General features: G+C 45.3%; 2 protein-coding genes across 2 annotated transcripts in view; one reads left to right on the top strand and one right to left on the bottom strand.

Annotated features, from left to right (window-relative positions):
• The window catches only part of IA-2 (tyrosine phosphatase IA-2), a 624,632-nt gene that overhangs the window by 93,902 nt on the left and 515,778 nt on the right, over window positions 1-14,952 (top strand). The gene's annotated exons all lie outside the window — the stretch shown is intronic.
• Window positions 7,637-12,877, bottom strand: LOC119178279 (alpha-L-fucosidase). The gene is made up of 2 exons (XM_037429475.2): window positions 12,090-12,877; window positions 7,637-8,787 (listed from the first exon to the last, which is right to left on the bottom strand). Exons 1-2 carry the CDS (start codon window positions 12,716-12,718, stop codon window positions 8,025-8,027), a joined length of 1,392 nt encoding a protein of 463 aa, XP_037285372.2. The 5' UTR covers window positions 12,719-12,877; the 3' UTR covers window positions 7,637-8,024.

A 14,952-nucleotide genomic window follows, 5' to 3' on the forward strand; every position in this document is an offset into this window, starting at 1 on the left:
GTGTTTCATATCGAACGCGTAAGCGGGGCGCTTGTGCTAGCACTCGTACTGACGCGTGTGTGGGTTGCTGGGTGGCATCTGCATTGATTTAGCTCAAATCGGAAGGAAGCAAAATGGAGTTAGACCTTGTTTCATAAAAGGTTGACGTCAAAGCCCTTCTTTTTTTCAGCCCCAAACTTTCACATTTTGCTTCGACCGCATATGTTGAATGTATTCCTTGCAGTGCGTGGAAATGGTGAGTGGGCTTTGCCGATCAAAATAAAGGAGTTACTGCATTGTCGTCTCTACGCTGTACGTATCATTTCGCCTCATATTTTAAGTTTCTTAATGTAAGTAAGTGCACCCGTTCAAAATTGTTCGTTACAGATATGAAAGAAAAGAAAGCCATGGAGGATAACCATAGCAGCTAATTTTTTTGCAACCCCACACATGCGTGGAAGGGACTGAAAAAATAATAAATAATAAAAAAGTAAATAAATAGATAAATAAATAAAGCGTCGCAGTTACGATGCAAAAGTGGAGTGATGAATACGATACGAACGTATCGTAATCTTAACAAAGTAACACTGGCACTAACTCAATTAGGATCCCATTTTGCGTAACTCTATGAAACGGTGACGTAATGAAATACGGCTGCTTCAGTGCGCGAAGTGGTTTCGTGCTGTCAGTCGAATTTTCGCCAAGATAAGCGATGAAAACACATCACCCAAGAGTAGTCGCCATGGACTAATATCTCTCAAGAAACGTCGCCACTCCCGCCCCCAGGGCCCCGCCGCGGTGGTCTAGTGGCTAAGGTCCTCGGCTGCTGACCCGCAGGTCGCGGGTTCAAATTCCGGCTGTGGCGGCTGCATTTCCGATGGAGGCGGAAATGTTGTAGGCCCGTGTACTCAGATTTGGGTGCACGTTAAAGAACCCCAGGTGGTCAAAATTTCCGGAGCCCTCCACTACGGCGTCTCTCATAATCATATGGTGGTTTTGGGACGTTAAACCCCACAAATTCTACTCCCGCCCCCAGGCTGGTACAATTACAGCAGCTAGTAGCTCGTGAAATGGTAGATCCTACACTTACGGGTGAGAGCTAGCGGCCACATTCGAAGCGAAATGGCGCGATTAATACTGAATTGCACATATCAATCGTTGAGATGAATGTTTTTTCATACCGCCTTTCAATCCTTAAACATCGTACGTCTCCCTGCACATGTTTGAGAATAGCGAGCATTATTGGTGGCCTATGCGTAGGAATGTTTGAGTTAAGAAGTAATGTTTCTGCCCCGATGAGATACTCTTTGTTCGATATTCTTCCAGTTAGCAATAAAAATCGAGAGGTTGATTGTCACATAGTTTATGCTAGAAAGGCGTGTTGATCTATGCAAAACTGTGTCACGGTCCCGCTCCTTATGCCACTCGTGGAATGTCAATGTCTTCGAGTCATTGAATAATTTAGATCAACCACTGCATAATCCGGTCAAGACACGTCTTGCTTATATCCAATATTTTACTGTAAAGCGAAAATATTTAATGAATTATATCCCTTTCACTAGCGTTCACTGGCTCAAACACTGTTTCAAAGGCGTGTCTATAACTGCGCAAATTGCTGACTCAATTACTCATTCAATAGCTCACATCGGGTGGACACGCCCTTCTCTGGACTCGCGAGAGTGGACGGTTAAGAGTGGCCAACCACAGTGGATAGCTTCAGTCCTCTAACACTTCAGTCAACTGATTACATTGGTTGAAATACTAAGACATAATTAAAAAACCTAAAGCACCTGCGATTAAAAAAACTAAATAAACTTATGTGATCCTGATGATCAAAATTATATCAGCAGTTACCGGTGAATGACAAGGCTCACCTATGAATAGAAAACTTCGTGAATCTGGTACATTCGCTGTTAGTTAAGGGGTACTGACTCAAACATCTTAGGTTTTGTCGCGTTCTACAGGACACAATAAAGTTATTTTTCATCCTTACTCTTGTTTTCTTTTCTTGTGCTCCATTGTGTTGACGGGGCCTCTTAATCATAACACGGCTCACAGTCTGCTGCAGTACGCGGCAGACAATTAATTAAAGGCTCCTCGTTAGCAAACAGTCTTAGTTTAGGTTTAAAGAGCTGCAAAAACAAGCCACCGCGTGCAACTATCACGACCTAGTGAGTGCAACGCTCGACCACGTCAAAACACGCGGAGACGGAAAAGCAGTGTTGCCCAACACAAAGCTTTCAGCACGTCCGCTGCGGCAACGGACTGCTGAGCAGTCACCGAGTAGCAGTCTGCTGCAGCAAACGCGGCAAAAAAACAAAAACAAAAACAAAAAAAACCCTCTCCCTGAAGGGAACCCTGATGGGATGCGAAACAGCAGGGGTGCATGCGCACGGCGTTGACCCTGTTGAAACGGTGTCGAGCGGGTGCTGGAAGAACGGTTTGAAAGGAAACTTGGTGTAGCGTTTACTCGAGTAAACTTTCATTTGAAACGCAAAGACACGGATGGCGGATAGGGTTTAGTGTAAGCTTCATGCAGATAAACGAGCCGATAGAGTGTTTCCACTCGACGTGTGGTCGAGTGTTGCGGGTGGTGGAGAGGGGGAAGTCAAAGGGATGTGTTCCAAGCGGGTGGAGGAGCCGGCAGCTGCGGGCGCTACGCCGAGCCTTATTCTGGTGAGGGGTAGAGTGACGTCAGTGCGCACCTGAGAGGGAGGCGTGCGGGAGGGGGATGTGACGTCGACTCGCAGTTGTGGCGTGACCTACTTGGCACAGCTCCAACACTTGCGGCGAGGGGAACGAGTTGCGGCGCGTTCGTTCGTACAGACGCACGTGCTTACGGCGTTACACACGTGAGTCATAGAGCTGCTTCAAATCTAAAGAAAAGGCTATGGCGTTTATCGTAACTTCTACCATCGGGGTGACTTAAGTACAAATGGGGGGGCAGCTTGGGGTAATTTTGAGGGTGTCATCACCGCAAGGTGCTCTATTGCGCAAGCAAACTTTTCAAAATTAATGTAAAATGCCTTCCAAGCTACATTCACCGTTCACATTTTGCAGATAAGCATGTTCACAGAATTCGGGGCCACAGGCTATTCCGGCCACAAAATCTTGTATCAGTACCCCTTTAAGGCGAAATTCTTATGTGACTCATCAGATGCTGGCCTTGCAAAACGCCACGTGTGGTACAAAAAGAGTAGTGACCTAAATAAAAAAGAAGTAAGATGAACCAGATATCATTAAAAACAGTCAAGAATTTTAGAACTGAGCGACGCCAGTGTTGAGACCATTTTTGGAAAAAAGATCATGGTAATGTTACGTGCCAGGGGCATAGAATCGCACCGGGCGTCACACGATGTGAATTTCGTAACCAGTGGGAGGTTGAAAGCTGCCAGCTCATCAAAAAGGCTTGAGATAGATGATTCACCATCATCAAGCACAGCATCAACAAAGGGTGCAGCTACCCACGGGACCTCTCAAGCTCCGATGATGGTGATAGTGAGGATGATAATGAAGTCGTGCCAGATGTCTTTCACCATGTAGGCTCTTAGGCCAATGTGTAAGATACTCAATGTGGTTTTTCCTTAATCATTTTACCGCATGTTAGAAAAAAAATCCCGAAAAATAGTGTGCGAACGCAAATAGGAGCTGTGACGGCGGGTGCAAGTATTATTTGTACGTCTGTACAACGAAGATACACAATAACCAACAATACCACCGAAAACAACAACAAAACAGTCACAGGAACTTGAAATATAGACAAGTTACAGCTATAGCTAAAATACTTACTACAGTTTATGTATTCACTGATACATTCATTGAGGCTTTAAATTCAGTCATCATCATCATCATCATCATCAGCCTGACTACGTCCACTGCAGGACAAAGGCTTCTCCCATGTTCCGCCAGTTAACCCGGTCCTGTGCTTGCTGCTTCCAATTTATACCCGCAAACTTCTTAATCTCATCTGCCCACCTAACCTTCTGTCTCCCCCTAACCCGCTTCCCTTCTCTGGGAATCCAGTCAGTTACCCTTAATGACCAGCGGTTATCTTGTCTACGCGCTACATGCCCTGCCCATGTCCATTTCTTCTTCTTGATTTCAGCTATGATATCCTTAACCCCCGTTTGTTCCCTAATCCACTCTGCTCTCTTCTTGTCTCTTAAGGTTACACCTACCATTTTTCTTTCCATTGCTCGCTGCGTCGTCCTCAATTTAAGCTGAACCCTCTTTGTAAGTCTCCAGGTTTCTGCTCCGTAGCTAAGTACCGGCAAGATACAGCTGTTATATACCTTCCTCTTGAGGGATAGTGGCAATCTACCTGTCATAATTTCAGAGTGCTTGCCGAATGTGCTCCACCCCATTCTTATCCTTCTAGTTACTTCAATCTCGTGGTTCGGCTCCGCGGTTACTACCTGCCCTAAGTAGACATAGTCTTTTACCACTTCAAGTGCACTATTACCTATCTCAAAGCGCTGCTCTTTGCCGAGGTTGTTGTACATTACTTTCGTTTTCTGCAGATTAATTTTAAGACCCACTTTTCTGCTCTCCTTGTCTAACTCCGTAATCATGAGTTGCAATTCGTCCCCCGAGTTACTCAGCAATGCGATGTCATCGGCGAAGCGCAGGTTACTAAGGTATTCTCCATTGACTCTTATCCCTAACTGTTCCCATTCTAGGCTTCTGAAAACCTCCTGTAAGCACGCGGTAAACAGCATTGGGGAAATTGTGTCCCCCTGCCTTACACCCTTCTTGATTGGTATTCTGTTGCTTTCTCTATGAAGCACTATGGTAGCAGTTGATCCCCTGTAGATTTCTTCCAGAATGTTTATATATACTTCATCTACGCCCTGATTCCGCAGTGTTTGCATGACGGCTGATATTTCTACTGAATCAAACGCCTTCTCGTAATCTATGAAGGCTATGTATAGTGGTTGGTTATACTCTGAGCATTTCTCTATTACCTGATTGATAGTATGAATGTGGTCAATTGTTGAGTAGCCTGTTCGAAATCCTGCTTGTTCCTTTGGTTGATTGAATTCTAATGTTTTCTTTACTCTGTTAGCAATTACCTTTGTAAATAGCTTGTATACAACAGAGAGCAAGCTGATCGGCCTGTAATTCTTCAAGTCCTTGTCATCTCCTTTCTTATGTATTAAGATGATGTTAGCGTTCTTCCAAGACTCTGGTACTCTTCCCGTCAGGAGACACCTCGTAAACAGGGTGGCTAGTTTTTCTAACACAATCTGTCCTCCATCTTTCAGCAGATCTGATGTTACCTGATCCTCACCAGCAGCTTTGCCCCTTTGCATGCTCTCCAAAGCTTTTCTGACTTCTTCTATCATTACTGGTGGGGTGTAATCTGGGTTACTGCTAGTTCTTATAGTATTAAGGTCGTGGTTGTCTCGGCTACTGTACAGATCCCTGTAAAACTCCTCCGCTATCTTAACTATCCTATCCATATTGGTAGTTATTTTGCCTTCTTTGTCCCTTAGTGCATACATCCGACTTTTGCCTATCCCAAGTTTCCTCTTCAATGCTTTGACACTTCCTCCGTTTTTCAGAGCGTGTTCAATTCTCTCCATGTTATACCTTCTTACATCGCATACTTTACGTCTATTAATCAACTTCGAAAGCTCTGCCAGTTCTATTTTGTCTGTTGTACTTGACACTTTCATGATTTGATGCTTCTTAATTAGGTTCTTCGTTTCCTGTGAAAGCTTGCCAGTGTCCTGTCTAACTACCCTGCCTCCAACTACCACTGCACACTCCATAATGATACTCGTCAGATTATCATTCATTGTATCTACGCTAAGGTTGGTTTCCTCACTGAGAGCCGAGTACCTGTTCTGCAGTGACACTCTGAATTCCTGTACTTTCCCTCTCAGTGCTAGCTGATTGATTGGCTTCTTGCGTATCAGTTTCTGTCGTTCCTTCTTCAAGTCTAGGCGAATTCGAGACCGTACCATTCTATGGTCACTGCATCGTACCTTGCCAATCACTTCCACATCCTGCACGATTCCAGGGTGTGCACTCATTATAAAGTCTATTTCGTTCTTATTTTCGCCATTAGGGCTCCTCCATGTCCACTTGCGGTTTTCTCGTTTTCGGTAGAAGGTATTCAAAATCCGTAAATTATTGCGTTCTGCGAATTCTACTAGTAGCTCTCCTCTGGCGTTTCTAGTACCGATGCCATAATCTCCTACTGCCTGGTCTCCAGCCTGCTTCTTCCCTACCTTTGCATTAAAGTCGCCCATCACTATAGTATACTGTGTTTTTACCTTACTCATTGCCGATTCCACGTCTTCATAGAAGCTTTCAACTGAAGCGTCATCATGGCTGGATGTAGGCGCGTAAGCCTGTACTACCTTCATCTTGTATCTTTTATTCAGTTTAATTACGATACCTACCACCCTTTCATTAATGCTATAGTATTCCTCTATGTTGCCAGCTATGTTTCTGTGAATCAGGAACCCCACTCCCAGTTCCCTTCTGTCTGCCAAGCCCCTGTAGCAAAGGACGTGCCCATTCTGTAGCACCGTATAGGCCTCATCTGTCCTCCTAACCTCACTGAGCCCTATTATATCCCATTTAACACCCTCTAGCTCCTCGAATAGTACAGCTAGACTTCCCTCACTAGATAAGGTTCTAGCGTTAAACGTTGCCAAGTTCAGGTTCCAATGGCGGCCTGTCCGGATCCAGAGATTCTTAGCACCCTCTGCTGCGTTGCAGATCTGACCGCCGCCGTGGTCAGTTGCTTCGCAGCTGCTGGGGACTGAGGGCCGTGAGTTATTTGACGTAAGCATGTGGGAGGTAGTGGCCAGATACTGCACCAGGGTGGCCAATCCTTCTCTGGTGAGTATGCGTATTCAGTATGCGTGCTTAATTTAAGGCATAAACCACCTGGTCACCTCATAAATATTAGCTTAAAATTGTACTCTTGTATTATTGCTTGCGGAAGATGTTGCAGCTTTGAATTTCATTTAAGCTTTTCTTTCATCTAACACAGTACACCGACGGACACATTTACGCAATGTCTAAACTTTTGTGCGAGTTCGTGTATGGTTGTTATTAGGCTCTACCAGTGTTTCAAAATAGGCGGCTACAAGAAATTTTGGCTAAATAACAAATTGTATTGTGTTGTGTAAAGTGTAGGCGGCTATAAGAAATTTCGGGCTAAATAACAAATTGCATTATGTCGTGTAAGGTGTATGACTAAAATACCGACACCATTTATATCTGATAGATATCTCCGAATCAAATGTCTTCTAAAGAAAACACCTGAAGTCTGCGAAGGGCAAGTTTTTTGTTTCCCTTGCTTATGAATGCCTCTTAAAAAACACGTATAAAAATGGGCCTTGTAGATATATTACACGGTTATGCCACTCGACTGCTGACCTGCAGGTCGTGGGTCTAAATTTCGGCTGCGGTGATCGCATTTACGCTGTAGGCGAAAATGCTTGAGGGCCGTGTACTTAGATTTAGGTGCACTCTAAAGAAATCCAGGTGGTGGGAATTTCTGAAGCCCTTCCCTGCGGCGTCTCTCATAATTGTACCGTGCTTTTGGGATGTTATTATTAACACGTATGAAGGAGCACACCAACAAAACAACAGCCATTTGCCCATTACTTCAGCGATGTGACAAAAACGAGGCGCATTATGCACAGTGTCTGACGCTGTATTAGGCACAAATTGCACGTTAGAAGTTGTTTTCATTTGACGTGCTAATAAGTACACACTAATAATTTAAATTTACTTCCGGTCTTCTCATTTAAAATAAATTACGTTAATTCACTTAATTCTCTTTCTTAAGAGTCCACTGACTGAGGTATGTCTAAATGTAACTTGAAATTAATAACGAGGTGACAGTGCTGAGCATGTCTCACAACCACGTGAATACCGATCTACAACGCAGTCACTGTGAAAGTTCACTGCATCAACAGCTCACGTCATAGAGAATTGTTAATGCAATTATTTTTTTCCACTGTATCAAAAAAAAACCTAGAGAAACATACGCAAATATTTGACTCGCTAAAATGCCACCACTACAACGCGCCACGGATCTTGAGCACCCAGGCCCAAGGCGTCGGCAAGAGATCTGGAGTCAGTGACGGGAAGGTTATAACAGTCAGACCCACGTTGTTCCAATTATCTGGCGTAGTCGCAGTGTAGGGCGTGAAGTCATACCCGTCTAGGCCAAGCATGGAGACCGTAGCTCCCTTGCTGAGCGACAGGGACCCCAGGGGTAACTTGTTGTTTTTGGGCCACTGGAGCACGATCGCGTAAACGGTGTCGTTCTTGGACGTGTACCACACCCCCGGCGTGACGGTGTCGTTCTGGCTTTTCCAAGGTCGAGACCCGTAGATGGCCTCGCCGTTCACTTGTAGCCAGGTGCCCATCTGCGTGAGTCGTTCTTCGAACGCCGGTAGGATGACGCCGTCGCTAGTGGGTCCCACGTTGAGGAGGAAGTTCCCGTTGCAGCTGACCGTGGAGGCCAGTTCGGCGAGCAGCTCCTCGATGGTGTGGTAGTCGGTCAGCCGGGCCTTCCGGCGGTATCCCCACGACTCCTTGTCCACGGTCATAGCGTTCTCCCACTTGTGAACGACCAGGGTTCCCGGGTCGTAGTGGTCCTTGCAGTTGTAGAAGTCGCCGTGCTTGCACGGCGTTCCCTTACCCCACCGGTCGTTGACCAGCACAGTGTTCCTGACGGGACTGTCGTTGTACAGCCAGGCGAGGAAGAGCGTGCTGTTCCAGTATGTGTCCGGGGCCTCCCAGTCACCGTCCGACCAGATGATCTCAGGACGATACCTGCAATTTTGGGGGTGAAATGTCATTACGAAGAAAATAAGGGTGTGAATGATGAAAGACTTATCGCTTATTTTGTATCATTGACCATATGAACCTATTAACGTTGTGGTGAATGTGCGCCTTGCGGTATATTATGAAGTCCTTTTTCACGTAGAGTCCAAGTCTTGCGATTATGACTGGTTTACTAGTCCTATTTGTTTGCCTGTGCTTAGCGACAATTTTTTAGTCTGTAAGTTATCGGTGCATCCACAATGGCAGCATCTACTGAAGAAGTGGTAGAAATATGCTATAAAGATACGCAATACGCATCAACCACGCGCGGATCAGAATGGTAACTTCGCTTGAAAATGCCAGCAAAGCTCGAATAAAAAGGGAAGGAATAAGTACAAGGGAACGGTGATAGCGAAAATGTAGCGTGGTTAAGTAGAGATAACACACTTCTTAGCTCTCTGTATTCAAGCGGTAACCTTAAATTGCAGACTCTCAAAATGCGATCCATCAAGCTGTAATGATGTGTGCATTCAGTATGGTAACATATAACAGAGAACAAATTATTATTCCTATAGAATCGTAGCTAGAAGAGCAAGAACAGCTGGCTCGTAGATACCAGCAACACCCCAATACACAAAGGTCATTAACTATCCGGGTAATTTCGAAGCATCCGGACATAACACCCACCTGTAGTGTTTCTAATCACACATCGGGCAGGCAGCTGCTCAACGAGTAGCGGCTATTACGGTACTTTGCTCAGTATTTGCAAAGCAAGACGCCCGAAATCAGGTGCATTTTGAGGTCTGGAACTTGTGACAGTTGTTTCTTGAACTGCGCTGCTATGACAGGTGCAGCGCCTTTTCATAGATATTGTATGTAATTTTGCTACGGTCTCTTAGCCAACTCTGTTATTTATTCCGAAACATCAGTATAGTTGTGTAGAAGCATTCTAGACCCATGCTTACTAGATGCGAATGGGAGATAACTTCAGTGAAACAACAACAACAACAACAACAACAACAACAACAACAACAACAACAACAACAACAACAACAACAACAACAACAACAACAACAACAACAACGTGCTAGGACCACATAGGTGTGCAGAAATTACGGAGCACATCCAAACTCACTCAGGAAATACGTCTTGCGTCTTGGACTCAGTCGGACTCAAACTCACCCAAATTTTCTTCAACCGCACCCACTCAGACTCAAGCTCACCAAATTATTACCACCAGGACTCACTCAGATTCTCGGTTTGATCTGAGTCTCAGTGAGTCCGTGTGTCCTAAAATTAGCTTGTTGGTACTTGGTGTCAATTCCTGTTAAAACTGGTGCCTGATGTATCGGTGTCCTTCTTGGGGCCTTTTGATATAGTACATTAGAAAACGAGTCATGAGTAGTTGCAAACGAGTAAGGACCTTTTTCTTGGAACAGATGACAGCATAAGATAGATTCGTCAAGAACATTTCTGGATGAATTGGCTGGGGGAGGTAAAGGCACCTGCTATGCAATTCACGTCTCTGATCAATAAATATTAAAACGGTGTATGAACGATACTGCTTTGAAAAACATGCGAGTAAACGGGAGGAAAAACGTGAATCAAAGTGAGGCTGACAGTAATGCGAAAGATGTGTAGAACGGCACTTAAAACAAGCAACGCCGCTTCTAGCGACATTTCTTCTACGCCTTCTCATAATACATACGCAAAGTGTGTGCGCAACGTTCTGAGTTCTATTATCATGGCGAGGGAGGCTGCAGTTATACCAAGCAGAGTTTGCGAATGAAAGCGTATACTTATGGTGATGTCGCGTGAACTAGTGGACTCCTGATTGCATTACGTTAAACATTCTATGTAGCGCTGACAAATGAGAAGTACTGAAGGAAGCAGTGCAGAAAACGGGACGGAGAAATATTGAACCCACGACGCAAGCGCTCATGTCATGTGTTTATTCTTTCTCCGTCCCGTCTTTTGCGCCGTTACCCTCAGTGCCATGTACCAACTGGCCCTTCAAGAAACTCTTCCACAAATTAGAAGTATTTCCTCATTCTCGTTTGCAGCACGTATAAAATTGCAGGAAGTATCATGGGTGATAAAATAAATTATTCTCTGCAGGCTGCAGTACCTGGCTGCTTTGCCTGACGGCTGGCCTAGACAGAACGCCCGCGAGATTATGTAAACGAACATTGAATGGCAAGGGGAAACGCAGAAACAAGTACACACGGTGTGAAGCTCCATATGGGGAGTGCCGCTTTGCGTAAAGTCAACAGATAGAGCCCTCAAGAAATAGTCGCCAGACTTTATCGGACTGCAGCTGTTATCGTGACCTATAGAAGCTAGACCTCTTACATCTTATTACAGTTGGTATTCTTTTTTCTTGTCCTGAAGTTACCGCATTGATAGTAGAGCTTGATCACTGTTAATCATCATGACGATGCATGGGACCTTTTTGGCTACAAGCTAATCACGTGCACACACTAGAAGATGGGGAGCCAAAAGTTCGATGCAGAAAGAAGTCACTACGTTATCACTAGCGGCCGTTAAACGTGTGTGCTCGTTAGCCGTAGTAATATCAGAACAAAAAAAAAAAACGTTATGCGCGCTTGGTGTTCCTCTTTTCTCATAATTGATTGACTCAGGAATAGCCTTTAATAAGACTTCAAATAATTTTATAAAAACAATTTTTATATTTAACAATACACTTCCAAGAACATTTGCAGCTGTGAAGATGACCTAAAATAAATTGACAATCCAATCAGAAAATTGCAAATAGAATATTAATTTTATGAATATATATAAATGAAAGCTTGCAGTCCAAACGATCACAAGTTATGTATACAAACGTGCTCGTTAAAAACGAGATGGAGATGTTTGTGGAGCCCGTGGTGTCGTATCTAACAAATACTAAGCTTGAACAAGCAATCCATTTTAACATTGAAAGTGTAAAGGTGAACATAATCAGCGGTAGTGTTTTAACAGGTAAGGTCTAGCGCTATTTAACTCGAGAACACGACTTCAATTCCAGACCACAGCGACCTCATTCAGATAGGAGCTAAATGCAAGACTACCTTGTACTTAGGCTCACGAACATGTTAAAGTTCTCAGGGAGTTGAAATTAGCGCAGAGTCCCCCATGACGTCATGCCTCCTTATGACGTCGTCGTTGCTTTAGAAAGCGATACACCAGAACTAACTTTGCAAAAGGTTTTTACTTGAAACAATTGTGGGTAACGCAGAAAGGGCTAAGTAAGACAAAGAAGAGTGCGCAGGATCATACCGTGAATCTCCAAGTGTGTTGCGTGCACTTACTTGGTGACTATTTCGACGAGCTCCGGCATCGTCTTGCGGACGACGAAGTTGTTCGTCTTGAAACCGGCCGCCTTGTCTGCCAGGTAGAGCGGGTTGAACCACTCGTAGAGTGAGTGGTATAGGCCAAAGTGGATGCCTCCTTTCTTCCGCACGGCTTGCGCCAGGTCCCCCACCAAGTCGCGGCGGGGGCCAACGTCTCCCGCGTTCCAGTTCCACGACACCGCGGAGGGCCACAGAGTGAAGCCTTCGTGGTGCTTGCTGGTCAGTACTACGTAGCGGGCACCCGCCTTCTTGAAAATCGCCGCCCAGTGGTCCGGGTCGAAAAACTCGGCCTTGAACTGTGGAGCAAAGTCCTGGTAGGTGAAACCGGGCCGGTAGTTGCGCTCCATGAACTCGCGGAACGCCGGTACCTTTGCCCCCTGCCAATCCCACCAGAACCACTCGCTGCCAAAGCTGGGCACGGAGAAGACGCCCCAGTGCAGGAAGATGCCGATCTTGGCATCGTCATACCAGTCCGGGGTTGGTCTCGTGTCCAGGGAGTCCCAGTCCGGCGAGTAACGACCCGTTGATGGTGCTGCCAAGGGTACGAGTAAAAGACATCCTACGCCCAGAACTGTAAATGAACTCATAATTCACGGTTAAGACGCAGTTGTAGCTATATGCGTGGTCCTTGATGAACACCCGCTCTCTAGATAAAGCAGAGCACAGGATGGCACCTTCCTGTAGCAAAACGAAAGCACACTGGCGAATTGTCTTGAAGACGCGAGCAACACCAAATGAACGCAGAGTGCGACACAACCAACAAGCCAGCTGACGATGTTAGCGTCCCGATTGACGCCTTCCGCACTCGAGTTTCCTTATCTGAGCCTCTGCGCTTGTGCAGTCTGCGAATGGGAGAGAGTTCCCAGATAGGGCGACATCAGCCGTAGAGGTCTGGTGGCGATTGTGATTTCGCTTCGCTCTTCTTTTTTTCCCCGTCCACTGCTCCCAGATAAAGAGCTCTTGGACACACGAGAAGAGTTTTCGGTTTGTTTTGTGAGAACACTGACGGTCACTCGGCAGTCTGGTTTTTCAGTTAGATTATTCCGCTGTTCTGCCCAAGTGACAAAGGCCCGCATAAACTTGTTGCTGCAGTATGTGGACCAAAGCTACACGTCGTGGCTAGTCATTTCAATTAGCGAGAACGAAAACCTGCGCAATGAAAACTTAAGCTAAGCACTTCGCAACGTATTTATCAAAGAAATCACCGGTGTTAATTGCCTCTACGAACGGGCGTTAACGCGTTGACAAGGCTGGCTAGAGGTTCCCTGGCGTGTAAAAGTTCGTACTCTTCGGCAGTTAATAACATTTAGTTATGAACGAACATTATGTGTTTGTCACGTCGCTTTTCTTTTACAGAAAAAAAATCACGGCACAATAGGTGGTCAAAGATTGACACAGCGCAAATTATTTAGATTCGCCATCCCGGCGTTGTCTCGCAGTGGTGGTCTTGTGGCTAAGGTACTCAACTGCTGACCCGCAGGTCATGGGATTGAATTCCAGCTGCAGAAGTTGCATTTTTGATGGAGGCGAAAAAGCTGTAGGCCCGCGTGCTCAGATTTGGGCACACGTTAAAGAAACCCAGGTGGTCGAAATTTATGGAGCCCTCCACTACGGCGTCTTTCATAATCATATGGTGGTTTTGAGACGTTCAACTCCGCACATTAATCAATCATCCCGGCGTTTCCAGCAAAACGGCACTTGGGCAGTTCAACGTGATAGCGTGAAAAAAAACCCGTGCCTCTAAGAATATAAACTCGAAGTATCACCCAAGCAGACAGCGAGGCAGGGCTGTGTGACTACAAAGGCGTTGCTGTATTAACACAACCTTCATCTACTCTGGCGCCAGCAGACTGCACGGTAATTGTTACACTATTATTGCAGTGAGCTGACTTGTATGCATCCTTGACGGCATCGATAAAATCCCACCAGAACTGTGGCGGTCGCGATCGCGATAAGATTAGCAGAACAGAAAGGGGACTCGACTGTCATGTTCATGGACTCTCAATCTGTTTGCCGTGTGTTTCGAGCTGGGACGATGGCGAGGTAAGCATTGATAATCTAATGAAAGTAATTATTAAATCCCCATTCCCTAATTTCGTACTGCACGTTTGCTGGACGTGAGCGGGACGAAAGGCAATCCGGCCTAGCAACTGAGTACCGGATGCTCAAAATTCGGGAGTACATGGACGGCTACAACATCATGAAAGGCAGAGAGCGTGGGCCGAAAGTGTTTTTTAAGAAGCGGGGAAGCCTCGCCAATAGGCGCGCAAAAGACGTTCAACTTCGCTGTCAAGTTTAGCACCGCCTTACGTCAATGCACAATAAAAGAATATTACTTAAATAGGTGATGGAAAATCGGTTCTAAAAATTTGGTAATTTCACGTGCATTGATGAAACCAATGTTAGCAAGAATTATTGACTTGAAAGCTGTAAACTTGATCTTGCTATACAATGAATAAAACATTTATAAAAATCAGGTACACGTACGTATTGCTTATGCAAACATGCATCAATACATCAACAAAAATACTAACAGAAAAAAATAAAGATACGTACGCAGAAACAGTCTATCAAGAAGAAAAATGGATAATGAATGAGTGGCGCGTCGGCTGTCAACTGCCACAAAAATGTGAAGAACTGTCGAAACCCTGTCAGGTGCTAGTCTAAGTACTTACTGCGGCCTTTCCAGCACAGTCGAATAGAAACCCCCGCATTATTTTTACGTGAAAGCTGCTATGAGATCACAACTCGAGTCGCGCGCAGTTGTCCGCCGCCGCCATTGCCGCCGCCGATGTCCGTAATTAGAAAAATTAGAAAAAAA

The sequence above is a fragment of the Rhipicephalus microplus genome, chromosome 1 (assembly GCF_043290135.1).
Source record: "Rhipicephalus microplus isolate Deutch F79 chromosome 1, USDA_Rmic, whole genome shotgun sequence".
NCBI classification, from domain to species: Eukaryota; Metazoa; Arthropoda; class Arachnida; order Ixodida; family Ixodidae; genus Rhipicephalus; species Rhipicephalus microplus.

Bases quoted from the DNA above. Each gene is read 5' to 3' on its own strand.
- LOC119178279 (XM_037429475.2), bottom strand. From the start codon at position 12,718: ATGAGTTCATTTACAGTTCTGGGCGTAGGATGTCTTTTACTCGTACCC. The intron at 8,788-12,089 runs GTAAGTGCACGC...CCAAAATTGCAG, and splicing joins CTCGTCGAAATAGTCACCAA to GTATCGTCCTGAGATCATCT.